Source organism: Portunus trituberculatus, chromosome 20 (genome assembly GCF_017591435.1).
Source record: "Portunus trituberculatus isolate SZX2019 chromosome 20, ASM1759143v1, whole genome shotgun sequence".
NCBI classification, from domain to species: Eukaryota; Metazoa; Arthropoda; class Malacostraca; order Decapoda; family Portunidae; genus Portunus; species Portunus trituberculatus.
The window spans coordinates 10943777-10959878 of record NC_059274.1 but is presented as its reverse complement, the minus strand read 5'-3'; the positions used below and the strand labels follow the sequence as shown (position 1 = coordinate 10959878).

The 16102-nt window shown below is 31.1% G+C and overlaps 1 protein-coding gene across 4 annotated transcripts in view; it reads right to left on the bottom strand.

The window, feature by feature from the left end:
• The window catches only part of LOC123506603, a 25701-nt gene extending 13310 nt beyond the window's left edge, over positions 1-12391 (bottom strand). Inside the window, exons 1-3 of one of the 4 annotated variants that reach the window (XR_006675473.1) lie at positions 12247-12372; positions 11311-11701; positions 6957-8816 (exon numbers count right to left, since the gene is read on the bottom strand). Coding sequence is in view for 3 of the 4 variants with exons in the window: in XM_045258844.1 (XP_045114779.1) it covers positions 11354-11701; positions 12247-12258 (360 nt within the window). In the remaining variant the exon portion in view is untranslated. Of the gene's footprint in view, positions 1-6956; positions 8817-10419; positions 11702-12246 lie in introns of those variants that run through there. The other 3 variants (XM_045258844.1, XM_045258846.1, XM_045258845.1) reach the window with 3 other exon arrangements.
• Between the last annotated feature and the right edge of the window lie 3711 nt (positions 12392-16102).

Sequence of the window (16102 nt, the reverse complement as noted above, 5' to 3'; positions counted from 1 at the left end):
GCTGAGTGTTCTCGCGGCCCGACGTCCCGAGGAAAGGCGTGTTTCGAGTGGCAATAAGTGCTGAGGTGTGAAAAGGCGTGCTGCGTTCCTTGGCTACACACACACACACACACACACACACACACACACACACACACACACACACACACACACACACACACACACACACACACACACACACACACACACACACACACGCACAGACACACGCACAGACACACACACAAACATCACACACACACATACACACACACACACACACACACACACACACACACACACACACACACACACACACACACACACACACACACACACACACACACACATTGTATTTTAAACTTTGAGACTCGTATATGTCAGTGTCTTCAATGTTCCTTTCTTCTTTATCATAAGAAAATTGTGGATTTACTCCACAAGAATGACAGAAGTAAGACTTATTCTTTCTCAGAGTTTGTTAAAGTCTCTCTCTCTCTCTCTCTCTCTCTCTCTCTCTCTCTCTCTCTCTCTCTCTCTCTCTCTCTCTCTCTCTCTCTCTCTCTCTCTCTCTCTCTCTCTCTCTCTCTCTCTCTCTCTCTCTCTCTCTCTCTCTCTCTCTCTCTCTCTCTCTCTCTCTCTCTCTCTCTCTCTCTCTCTCTCTCTCTCTCTCTCTCTCTCTCTCTCTCTCTCTCTCTCTCTCTCTCTCTCTCTCTCTCTCATTCATTTATCAGTCACCTTTCCTAACGTCTTAGTATTCAACACAGTCCAAGGCAAGGAAGTAACAGTTATTCCTTAGTTTGATATGCAAATACCTCCTCATATCCGGCCATCCCGCTGCACAGAGCCTTTTCTTTTAATTAGTAGTTGTCATTATCTTAATTTTCGTACATCACTTTGTATTATTTAAGTAGCTCAGTGATCAATCCTCTGCTATGTTTCCGCAAAATTAGCCATGTGAAACGCTCAGCCAGGTTGTTATTCAGTGTTGGATAATTAATTGGCAAACATTTTTTTTTTTAAGCAACACATCTATTTACTTTCTTTTCCCTGTAATATATCAATTATTTTCGAACATTTTACATACTAAGAAAAGACATGAGTGTTCTATTGGTGTTCGAAGGTTGAGGTGAGACGAGATGTGTCTTAGCTTGTTGCTGTTTTTTTCCATGCGACAGAACCAACTGCTTAATAATCTATTTAAGGCCAAAGTCCCAATGACCTCGTTTTTCCTGTACATTACATATCATTTTCATATCATCGTGTCATGGTTATTCATGGAGTTTCCTCTTCAGTGTGGTAATACTTCTTATTAGTTGAGAAATCATGTCCATGTTACCATATTGTTTTCCTTCCCCTTTCCCCGTCACTCTCTCCCCTTCCCAAAAAAATGGATTCACACTCTGATCCCGCATAACATCCACACTGCGCTGACGGACTCTATTTTGTGTTTAGAGTGATTGAAGGATTTAGGTCAAGACTGATTGTCATTTAAGTGTGGTTTGGTTACTGCAGTGAATAAATTTAACTTTGAAGATATATTTTCACTTATATTTCAGAAATTTATCTCTTTACCTTATGTTTGCACACATCGATATTCAACTTTTTTTAATCAAGGTATATATATATATATATATATATATATATATATATATATATATATATATATATATATATATATATATATATATATATATATATATATATATATATATATATATATATATATATATATATATATATATATATATATATATATATATATATATATATATATATATATATATATATATATATATATATATATATATATATATATATATATATATATATATATATATATATATATATATATATATATATATATATATATATATATATATATATATATATATATATATATATATATATATATATATATATATATATATATATATATATATATATATATATATATATATATATATATATATATATATATATATATATATATATATATATATATATATATATATATATATATATATATATATATATATATATATATATATATATATATATATATATATATATATATATATATATATATATATATATATATATATATATATATATATATATATATATATATATATATATATATATATATATATATATATATATATATATATATATATATATATATATATATATATATATATATATATATATATATATATATATATATATATATATATATATATATATATATATATATATATATATATATATATATATATATATATATATATATATATATATATATATATATATATATATATATATATATATATATATATATATATATATATATATATATATATATATATATATATATATATATATATATATATATATATATATATATATATATATATATATATATATATATATATATATATATATATATATATATATATATATATATATATATATATATATATATATATATATATATATATATATATATATATATATATATATATATATATATATATATATATATATATATATATATATATATATATATATATATATATATATATATATATATATATATATATATATATATATATATATATATATATATATATATATATATATATATATATATATATATATATATATATATATATATATATATATATATATATATATATATATATATATATATATATATATATATATATATATATATATATATATATATATATATATATATATATATATATATATATATATATATATATATATATATATATATATATATATATATATATATATATATATATATATATATATATATATATATATATATATATATATATATATATATATATATATATATATATATATATATATATATATATATATATATATATATATATATATATATATATATATATATATATATATATATATATATATATATATATATATATATATATATATATATATATATATATATATATATATATATATATATATATATATATATATATATATATATATATATATATATATATATATATATATATATATATATATATATATATATATATATATATATATATATATATATATATATATATATATATATATATATATATATATATATATATATATATATATATATATATATATATATATATATATATATATATATATATATATATATATATATAAAACTTAATTATATATGCTAACAGTGTGTGTGTGTGTGTGTGTGTGTGTGTGTGTGTGTGTGTGTGTGCATGTAATTCACCTCGGTCGTCTGCTGGTCACCCAGGCAGTCTTTCCCATTACTGAGCGATCTCAGAGCTCATAGACCGATCTTCAGGAAGGACTGAGACCACATCAACACACAACACACACCGGGGAAGCGAGACCACAACCCCTCGAGTTACATCCCGTACCTATTTATTGCTAGGTGAACAGAGACTACACATTAAGAGGCTTGTCCATTTGCCTCGCCTCCCCGGGACTCGAACCCGGCCCTCTCGATTGTGAGTCGAGCGTGCTAACCACTACACTACGTGGTGTGTGTGTGTGTGTGTGTGTGTGTGTGTGTGTGTGTGTGTGTGTGTGTGTGTGTTTGTTTTTTCGTGCGGTTAAACTGCAGCATTAGGAAGTGACCATGATAAGTATTAATAAAGAAAGTGAATCGATTAGTTTTACGCTGCATTTTAACTTCTAAATGTGTTAAAGTGAAATCCTAAACTCTTTTCCGTTCTCTCTCTCATGAAGATGACGTAAAGGGGCAGGAAGCAATATCAATTTTACTAGAACGCTCTACAGGTTGCAATACATGATTTTGAACTACCGAAAACTTTAAAGGTGGCTCATGAAAAAGAAATAAGATGAGGGGCAGGTTTAGCATTGTTCAGGGATAAAAACTTCAGAATTAGAAATATTTTTTAACTGTAATCTTTTACCCGCATCAGACACGTGAAGCTGATCATCTGGTAAGATAAAGGAGTGAGCAAGGCCAGTGTGTGTGTGTGTGTGTGTGTGTGTGTGTGTGTGTGTGTGTGTGTGTGTGTGTGTGTGTGTGTGTGTGTGTGTGTGTGTGTGTGTGTGTGTGTGTGTGTGTGCTGTGTTGTGTGACCAGTGATCAGGGAAGGGGATAAAAACTGTGGGCGGTGTACCTACAAAACGCCAACTTAATTGAAGCCGCCCGAGGAACAAAGGTGGAGAGAAAGCTTCTTGTTCCATTGTGTTCCATCATGTGCCTTCTCTATTTTTATCGATATGAGGCCATGCATAGGAGGATTCTATGCATGTTGTATAGGAATGATAACGCTAGTGTAGTGATCATGAAAGTGCAATTACATATTATGGTTCCTCGCTTACTTATTACCATTAGCAAGGTGGAGTCTCGCAGGTGGGCACAGGTTCTACCAGGAAAAAAATTCGGGAGTGGCAGAAGTAGGTGTGTCTCTCACCTGCCACTCACCTTTATAGTAGTTCCCAGGTGGATCGACCAGCTTGCCCTCTGGGAGTCCGGAATAACATGAATATCTGATACGTAAACTGGGCTTTTTGAATCTACCAAAAAATATCTATCCTTCCCTTCGTCTCATTCCGGAGAGGGTTTACACGCTGGGATATGCATCGTGAAATGTTTGTTGTCGACTCAGGGTATTCCACACACTTGTGTATTCGGAAGGATGTGGACGAAATACATGTTTTCAATTTTGGAGCCATCACACCTGGCATGTCGCGTCAAAGCTTCGTCCTTCACCCCCTCGTCTCCACCGTGGCCTGTTTGCATGTTGGTTGTGCATGAAATTTGTCAGATTATCTTTATTGTGAGTTGTTATTTTCTTTGTTGTGCATATATGTGTGTTTTTGTGCAGTGCATTTTATGCTTGAGAAATGGAATTGCCTTTTGTAGATGTCAGCAACATATATGAACTTTAATATTGGACCGGCACGCAGCTCCCTATGCGTTACTATTACTAATGTACATAAATGCCTGTAATTGGAGTGTGTAGACGCCATTCCCTCGAACTAAAGTTCAACCCATTCTTAGTGTAAGCTACATTTAACGAACTCTGCCATCACGAACAATTGTGCAGATTAAGAAAATGAGACAGTGATGAACCAGTAAAACTAAAACGTGAAGTAAAGCCTGCAAATGTTGTTTTTCAACCATGCAATTTTCCGTGACAGGGAGTCGTAATGTTATGCACAAAACAAGGCGCCTTAGCAACAATAACGTCGGGGTGTTGCGTTCAAGGACAACATTGAAGTCAGTAAAAATAAAACCATCTTATCCATATATAGTTGCGGCCAAGAACTTCAGATTCCATTTGGTGTCTCTTTTTATTCACCGGTTTTTTTTTCGTTGTCATCCTTCGTGTACCGTGACCTATCACGTCCCAAGTATTCAGAGCGTCACCAAGATCAAAGCTTCTAGGCCGGGAAGGGCACGAAGTCGCAAGGACTTCACGACCAGGACGGCCTTTACGCTCTACAGACGCTCATCCAAGGCGTGAGTTGTACCGAAATTATCTCAGAAGCTGGACCATGGGGTGATAAATATGAGCGTCTTGAATGGATTACGTTTACATATTTACTCTTGAATGCCCGTGTACTTTTACTGAATGAGTCTATTAAGATTGCCTTAGATAACCTCATGTCCTAAAGGAAATAATCAGTACCATGAAGTTATCATTCTACCAAACAATAGCCAGTCCCTCGCCGCTTCCTCTTGCCTTTTATTCCCAAGTCGTTTTTATTAGAACAGATCTCAGGAGGTACTCGTATCTAGGCAGGCCCGAGTTTCCGATTCAGTTTTAGGAGAGGCGGTGCGTGGCGCGTCCTTCCGTTGATTCCATATGCAGCGAGTGAAGTAGCGGAAGAGTGCCTGGCGCAGCGGGAATGCTAAGATCCGAGTGCCTGCCTCATCGTGTTGGCAGAGACTTGAGGGTTCTTCAGTGTTCAATGTAATGACGCGTACTTTTTCTCAATCTGCCGAGCATCATCTCTCAAAGAGTCAGGAATACATTTCAGCCAAAGAGAGAGAGAGAGAGAGAGAGAGAGAGAGAGAGAGAGAGAGAGAGAGAGAGAGAGAGAGAGAGAGAGAGAGAGAGAGAGAGAGAGAGAGAGAGAGAGAGAGAGAGAGAGAGAGAGAGAGAGAGAGAGAGAGAGAGAGAGAGAGAGAGAGAGAATAAATGACACAAAATCTTTTAGCTACTCTCACGGAAGTAAAACTGTACTTTATCTCTTTTTCTTTTTCATTTCATTCAAAATTTTCTCTTTGTCGTGGCAAATACAATTCAACATTGGCAAGTAGAAAGTACTTAGCATAGATAGAGGAAATCTTAAAAAAGGTTAAAGCACACGGTATAGAGGGTAGAATATTAAGCTGGATTAAAGCATGATTAGACGGCAGGCGACAAAGGGTAGTAATTAATGGATCTAATTCCGAGTTGGGAGTAGTTAGTGGGGTGCCACAGGGCTCAGTTTAGGGCCATTATTATTTCTAATATATATCAACGACTTGGATTGTGGAATTAATAGTGATATCAGTAAATTTGCAGACGACACAATTATAGGTAGACTAATTACGTCCGATTCGGATGCCAAAGCTTTGCAGGCTGACTTTGGATAGGATGAAAGAAAGGACAGATATATGGTTAATGCAGTTCAATATTAACAAGTGCAGGGTACTAAGCGTAGGTAGAGATAATCCAAGCAATAGGTACACAATAGATAACGTGGCACTAAGAAGGTCCAAGTATGAGAAAGATTTAGGAGTCATAGTTAGCTCTGATCTCGGTTACAAGGAAGCAATGTATCGAGGCCAGAAATAAGGCGAATAGAGTATTAGGTTTCATTTTTAGAAGTGTTAAAAGCAGGAGTCCTGAAGTAATACTAAAATTATACTTGGCGCTGGTCAGGCCACTATTGTATGTAGGGTAATAATTTACACATTTTTGCAAACATAAGAATATAATCAACATAGATAAGTCAAACTCTTAAATACCAAGAAAATCATACAGACAGTTTTTTGCTACAGGTAATGGACTTATTTTCAGCTAACAGTAATGTATTTAAATTTTTTTTAACTTTGATAAGAATAAAAGTCAGTTGTGTCATTTTATGTCTCACAACACAGGGGGCAGTCACATCCTGCCTTCTAAAGACAATCTATCTTCACACAAAACTATATGCTCCTAGCTACACATACATTCTTCATTTGAAATAAAAAAAAAAAAGATAACTCATATACCAGCCAAGGAGTCCTCTCTCCATTTGCTTTGTTTAGCGACCGGCACGTCAGCGGCCTTTTTTTTTTAATAATTTTGTTGCTCTTGGATAATTACTAATCTTACTTAAAAAAGAAAAAATCTTTTCTCTCCTAGGAGTTGATTTTTTTTTTACCCAATAACAGAATTTACCTTATATAAAACAGATATTGCATATATTACATAATAGTAACCTAATGAATTAGGGACCAGAAAGAAGTAAGAAGAAAAAAAATGGCTGTATGTTGTTATCTCATTAGATACCATTAGTTTTCAGTCTTCATCGACATTTGTAACGTTATGCGTGTGTTTGTTATATGTTGGAAATATATGTTCTTCAGAAATAAAAGTAAGGTATTTTATAAATGTAGATTTATGGGTTAATTTTTTATCTCTTTAGTTTGTAATACGTGATCTCGGTGATGTTTCTTTTCAAACGGACTCATTTCAAGATGAGAGAGTAAACTCTTCCAAAAGTGGTTATTTGGTACTCTCTCGTAACCATCGATGCTACGGTTGAGGCGAGAAAGCCCTTGGTCGGTTAGTGTTGTGATGCTACCATCCTTAGTGTAGTGACATACTAGACGCGGCAAACCGTTGCCGCGCGCGGCAGCGGTGAAAAAAAAAACCGCCAGCATGTGTTATCCTATGGGACCTGACATACTAGAGAAACCGACGCCGCGCGCGGTCGCGGTTGCCGTTGTCTGATTTTTTTCTGCCGCAAATGTTGGCGGGAAAAATCAAAACCGCGACCGCGCGCGGTCGCGGTTTTCAGAGTCAACACATGTTAAGCTATGGCTACTGACATACTATGCCGTGCGCGGCGGCGGGAAAAACACTAATCTTCTCTGGTATATATATATATATATATATATATATATATATATATATATATATATATATATATATATATATATATATATATATATATATATATATATATATATATATATATATATATATTTCTACTAATGTAAGTATGTTGAAAATCTCAATGTATCACTTCTATTATTTCCTTATATTTTCATTGCTTCACTATTAATACAAATCTCATCAATATGGGTAGAAGTGACTTTAAACTAACAAGAAAATAGTATCATTCAGTAATATTGTAATTCCAAAGTTGGCAACCCTGCCTGTGATGACTTTGATCTGCAGTAGCTTTGAAGCATTCATCAGGTGCACTTTGTTTCTCGCTCACACTCCTGTTTGTTTTTCAGAAATAATATACAGATATCAATTGTGAACTTTTTGAATATGTCTGCGGAAGTGATTATTTCTATGGTAGAACAACAGCCTGCTATCTGGGACAAGGATTGTGATCAGTATAAAGATAGAATGGCAAAAGATAAAGCCTGGGTAACTGTAGCTAATGGCGTCTACGAAGAATGGGATTCCCTCAGCAAGAAATTTGCCACATCCATCCTCCGCTGATGTCCGAACAACACTGAACCGCACTGGAGGTCGGTTTGCCACTCACAGTATGTCAGGTTCAAACTTTCGCGGTTTGCACCTTGGAAGTCCCGTGGTTCAACAAGTCTAAACCTAAGAAGATAGGCAGGTGAACATTGAAAGTTAGCTTCATCAAGATTTAACAATCCTGGAATCCTCGAGTTGTGCACTCATCTTCACAACGAGTACACATATAACTACCTGCAAAGAGAAGGTAAAGGAGAACTTACTGATTTATTTTATGAAAGTTATTCTATCTTATTGTTAATTCAATTCTCAAGACAAAGCTCAACACAAAATAGGAAATTTTGTGTTACTGTGTACTTGTGACAGGCACATTAGAGGAGGTTGTGCGGCTCTATGTATAACTGATTATTCATTTATTTATTTATTTTTATATTTTTTACCATAAAATGTGAAAGACCAAACATAACCTTAATTCTTACGTTTATATCTCCATAACTAGAATTAAAATGAACCTACTAGAATGTCCATGGCTCCTCCTTGAATCAGATTGCCGAGAATTTGTGTTCAGGATTTTGTGTATTGGATCTTTGTCCTGGAGTGAGTCTTGGAACCTCTCTATATATACTACTGACTTTAGGAGTGGTCTTTCCCATCCGCACCGTAATTGGCAACTTTAACAATGGCTGTCTGAATAACATAATGCTGTTTTCCTCATGCAGCGCCAGGCACGGACACCTCGTAACAGTAGTCATATAAGCTTTTTTTTTTTATTTCTTTATATCATGAGTACATTGAATATTATGAGTCCTTCACCACATAGTACGTTATGAAATACGAAAGATCAATGTTAGCATTCAATATTATGAAGTACAAAGACGCAAGTGAATAATGATGCCATCCTCAGTCAGTTTTGAGATCATAATAATTAAAAGAATGAAATGATTATATATATATATATATATATATATATATATATATATATATATATATATATATATATATATATATATATATATATATATATATATATATATATATATATATATATATATATATATATATATATATATATATATATATATATATATATATATATATATATATATATATATATATATATATATATATATAATAATATTGATAATGATAATAATAATGATGATAATAATAATAATATATATATATATATATATATATATATATATATATATATATATATTTTTTTTTTTTTTTTTTATTATTATTATTATTATTATTATTATTATTATTATTATTATTACTGGTAGTAGTAGAAGTAGTAGTAGTAGCAGTAGTGGTAGTAGTATTAGTAGTAGTAGTAGTAGTAGTAGTAGTAGTAGTAGTAGTAGTAGTATCATTATCACTATCACTATTATTTTTATTATTATTATTATTATTATTATTTTTATTATTATTATTATTATTATTATTATTATTTTTATCATTATTATTATTATTATTATTATTATTATTATTATTATTATTATTATTATCATTATTATTATTATTAATATTTTTATTATTATTATTATTATTATTATTATCATTACTATTGCTTTTATTATTATAACTATCATTATTATTTTCATTATATTTTTACAATAATAATAATAATAATAATAATAATAATAATAATAATAATGTTAATTATTACTATTTATTTATTATTAATATTATTATTAATATTATTATTATTATAATTATTATTATCATGATCATCATTATCATTACTAATATTATTACTGATATTATTATCAGGTATATTGAAGATTCTGAAATTGATATCCGATGAATACGTTTGATTTTGAGTCTTGAAGGTATATGTGGTTGTAGGCAAGAAATGATAAAAGAAGTTTTAAAAAAATTCACAAATAATGTAATTCGCATGTGTTTACAAAGTTATTGAAGAGTGAGTAAATGTAACAAACTGCAGTTTTAATATATTATAACATATGATTAAATAAAAGCGTTTTTCATATTTTGTTCAAGCATGCACAAATTACTTTTCAATGGATATCATGCATTATCACATTGAAGTGGACCATCTTTCATCACGACGCAAAGCTAACTGGATGAATATCGAATGTGACAAACACAAAGACTTCGTGCATATATTACAACTACAGAATTTGAACTTCAAAATATAAAACACGTATCTTGAACATAATACAATTATTGGTGTTGCTATGTGTGTGCCTTGCATTGTCACAATTCTAATTGATCTTGTTGTTTATACATGCATGTATGCGTGTACGTATGCATTTTCTATATTTTCATTTATTCATTTTATTTTTTTTTCCATTATTCTTGTTGAAAGGTCTATTGCGGGTCGAATACATTTTATTGATGTGTATAACTAATGAAATAAATGAAAGGAAATAATAACGAAAAAAAATCATCATATTTTTGTGTAATTGCGTTATTGTATCAGTATACGTCTAATGAGCTTGTTAGCTTACATAACTGATTGAGAAGGGCAAGTAAATTCAAATAAGAGTGACTAGGGAGAAGTTTGTGTTCGGTGTTACTATAGGTACTGTCATCTGCCCATAATATGTGTTCTTACATTACCAGTGCAGTCATGAGCTATTACGTGAATTACCGTTGATTGTTTTGTAGCTGGCTTAATTTCTGGAATAATGTCTTTATTCAGTCTTGCGGAAGCGGGACCACTGCAAAGGCCACTCCAGAACGGAGCGTTTGGTGCGGGAAAGTTCTCGGTCAGAGAGCTGCACCTTATTGCCATCCTTTGAGATGACCTCCTTGTCAGCCATCGCAACGTTGTCGTTGGCTGCCTCAAGGCTCAACCTGTACCTTTTATCAAGGTTCTGTATTCTGTGGCCAGCGAGGAATCTTTGGTACTTCATGAACTGGTACAAAGGATTGAGATCAACCGCCATCGGTTTCACAACGCCAGAAGGTCCAATGGCAAGAATTTGGTGCAAAAAGGGCTCTGTGAAATGTACGCTCGCGGCGAACACACACATGATTACCTGCAAAGTGGAGTTATACGGAAAAATTTTAGAACAACGAAAAAACAACAGGATGTCTCCCCCACCTCCCACGCACAGACGCACGCACGCACGCACGCACGCATGCACGCACGCACGCTCGCATCACGCACGCACGCATGCTCGCATCACGCACGCACGCACGCTCGCATCACGCACGCACGCTCGCATCACGCACGCACGCACGCACGCACACACGGACGCACGCACGCACGCACGCACGCACGCACGCACGCACGCACACACACACACACACACACACACACACACACACACACACACACACACACACACACACACACACACACACACATATACAAGTGGATTAATATAAAAGATCTTAGAAGAACGAAAAAAAAAAAAAAAATCGTCCTCCTCCCATCCCATCCCTCACACACAAGCATATACTTCAGGCATATAATTCAGCTTGTTATTTTGGGATTTAGTTGAAATGTTGTGATATCAAAGACAGAACTCTCGACTTACCCATACATGCATTTTTCAAGAACAAAATCAAGTAAACTCACCAGAAACTTCATGATTCCTGTGTGTCAGGTGGCCCAAAACTCCTGCTGAGGCTTCTGATAATGAGACAATTGTTCTAAAGTCTCAGGGTGTAAGCGTTGGAGCCTCTCTATATAACAGATAGCGGAGGGTTAACTTCCATTCGCACCATGACTGAGAACTCTAATTCAAGGTCTCAGCAGCATAACGCAGCCTCCCTCATGTACCCTCTTCACAGGCTGCTCGACTTGGTGTTATGTAACGATCGTGGAATTTTTTTCTTCTCTTATAATTATATTTATTCATGATTTTTCTCCGCTTACTCTCATCACTGATTTGTTCTCTGTCCAGTCTCTCACAATATTCTTTGTTGTCGAATATTATGAAGTGGTGTTATGATGCACTGTGACGCAAGTATGCAGTGGTGGCACCATCACGGTGTCAATAGCGTGGACATATTATGAATATCGAGTTTATCTTTTTATTATTTTTTTTCATTATCATTATTATTATTATTATTATTATTATTATTATTATTATTATTATTATTGCTATTTTTCTTCTTCTTCTTCTTCTTCTTCTTATTATTATTATTATTATTATTATTATTATTATTATTTTTTATTATCATTATTCTTATTATTATTTTCTTATTATTTCTATTATTTTCCATCAATTTTTTTTCATTAATTTTATTGCTATTGATGGTACTAGTGCTGCTGCTGCTGCTGATGATGATGATGGTTGCTGCTTTTTACCGCTGTCATTGTTTTTCGATATTTTTTATTTTATTTATTTATTTTTTTTTTCTTGTCGGGGGGCAATGCCTTTCATATTACATTCATTTATTTTTTTCTCTTTACAATTGTATGTAAATGTTTAACTAATTAGTTTTCAAACGTAGATTTATAAATGTGGTGATATACGAGTACACAATTAAGAAACAAATAGTTTTGAGGATTGATTTTAATAGTCTTTTTTTCTGTTTCTAGCTGCTCATATATCATTATTAAAAGAAATATTTTTTTTTTAATTCGTCAAAATTTTTGGCGTTTCGATTCTTCTAAAATCAATACTGCAAGAAAATAGATGACTTTGAGTCTTGAAGGAATGTGCAAATGTAGTCAAGAAGTTTAGTAAAAAAAGAAATAAATATAGACGAGATTCACAACCTATATGACTTACCTTCGTATGTTTAGTTATATTGAAATAAAACATAAAGCATTGTAGTTGAGTTCTACGTTAACATGAAGAAAAGGGCATAAGAAATTGCTTCTCCATGTATTGTTTAGGTATACATAGATTGTTGGAGCATATTGCTAAGAAACTGCTTCTCCATATTGCTTAGGCATACTCAGATTGTTGGAGCATATTGCTTTCACAGGTTGTAATGCTGTGTCATCCTAGATCTAGTTTTATGGAAGACACATTTGTTCATGCGAGGTTGTAAAGAGTCAAACTTAAAAATAATATGATCTTGTAGCAAAATCGTGTGACGTATCAGACTTCACCGGTAATTGAAAATGTATGTAACGATTATAGACATGTAAAGATTAGTGATGGAAGAAAATTTCAATAAACTATGTTCTTGAAAGAATTCTAGATGTACGTAACGAGTACCTGCATATAGAGTAAAATGAGGTAGCTACATCGAAAAAAACAACAACACTAGGAGCTAGGCACTTGCAGTAACAAGGGGAAATCTCTCTCTCTCTCTCTCTCTCTCTCTCTCTCTCTCTCTCTGCCCAGTCTATAAAAGAAGAGTAGATTGATAAGAAATAAAAAAAATGTTTGTTTGACATGGTGATATTGCATTTGGAAGAACAGGAACCATCTCGCCTTAAGCTGTAATTGGATAGTATTTATGGTAAGTCAAGCCTGAACGTGCTGTCTTCGCTTTCACGTCCCCCTTGATGGCTTGATGTCATAGTCTTACTTAGACATACATACTGCGTCTTGATCATATATTTCTTGTTATTGTTGTCGTTTTAGTTTTGTTGTTATTGTTGTTTTTGTTGTTTCTTTTTGTTTTGTTATTGCTGTTTTTGTTGTTTCTACTATTGTTTTATTCTTCCTTATTCTTATTAATATCATTATTGTTGCTACTATAATAATAATAATAATAATAATAATAATTATTATTATAATTATTTTTATTATTATTATTATTATTATTATTATTATTATTATTATTATTGTTGTTATTATTATTATTATTATTATTATCACTTATTATTTTTCTTACTTATATTATTGTTATTGTTATTATTGTTTTTATTATTATTTTTATTATTATTATTATTATTATTATTATTATTATTATTATTATTATTATTATTATTATTACTATTATTTTTATTATTCTTATTATTATTGTTATCATTATTATTTTATTATTATTATTTTATTATTATTATTATTATTATTATTATTATTATTATTATTATTATCATTATTATTATTATTACTTTTAATGTCATTATTATTATTGTTAGTATTTTAATACTGTTATTTTTTACTATTATCATCATTATATGCATCATTGTAATTTTCATAATGATAAGAATAATAATGATATTAATAATAATGATAATAATAATAATAGCAGTAACAATAATAATAATAATGATAATGATAATAATAATAATAATAATAATAATAATATTATTATTATTTTTATTATTATTATCCTTACTATTATTATTATTATTATTATTATTATTAATATTAATTATCATTATAATATTAATAATAAGAAAATAATAACAATAATGATAATAATAATGATAATAATAATAATAATAATAATAATAATAATAATAATAATAATAATAATAATAATGACAATAAAATAAAAATGATAATATTATTTATTATGATCCATGAAGATAGGTGTTTTGTGGCGTCTCCGTCCGTTTTTCTCGCCCCTCCAACTGTTAATTTTGTACAAGAGCCTTTCCCGCCCTTGTATGAACTACTCTCCGCAGGTTCGGGGGGCTTCCACTCACAAAGTTTTATTAGATAGGGTGGAATCAAAAGCTTTTCGACTCATCATCTCCCCTTCTTTGACTGATTGTCTTCACCCTCTTTCTCACTACCGGAATGTTGCATCTCTTTCTATCTTTTATCGCAATTTTCATGCTAACTTCTCTATTGATCTTACTAACTGCATGCCTTCCCTCCTCCTGCGGCCTCGCTGCACAAGGCTTTCTTCTTCCTCTCATCCCTATTCTGTCCAACTCTCTAATAAAAGAATTAAACAGTGTTCTCAGTCATTTATACTTTCCTCTGGTAAGCTCTGAAACTCCTTGCCTTCTATATTTCCATCTTCCTACGACTTGGCGTTTACGAAGAGAGAGGTTCCAAGACATTTGTCCCTGTGTTTTGCCTAATTCCTTTCCAACCTTTTAAGGAAAACACAGTTCAAGTAGTTTTTTTTTTTTTTTTTTAACATTTTGTTGCCCTTAGCAAGTTTCCATCTTGCATAAACATTTTTTTTTATTTCAATTATTATTTTTATTGTTATTATAATAATAATAATTATTATTATTAGTTTTAGAAATAATAGTAGTAGTAATAGTAGTAGTAGTTGTAGTTGTAGTAGTAGTAATAGTGGTGGTAGTAGTAGTAGTAGTAGTAGTAGTAGAAGGAGTAGTAGTAGTAGTACTATTGTTATTATCAATGTTATTATTTTTCATAATTATTATTATTATTATTTTTATTATTATTATTATTATTATCATTATTATTATTATTATTATTATTATCATTATTATTATTTTTATTATTATTATTGATATTATTGTTATTGTTATTTTTATTATCAATATTATTATCATCATTATTATTGTCATAACCATTATTACTGTTTCTGTTATT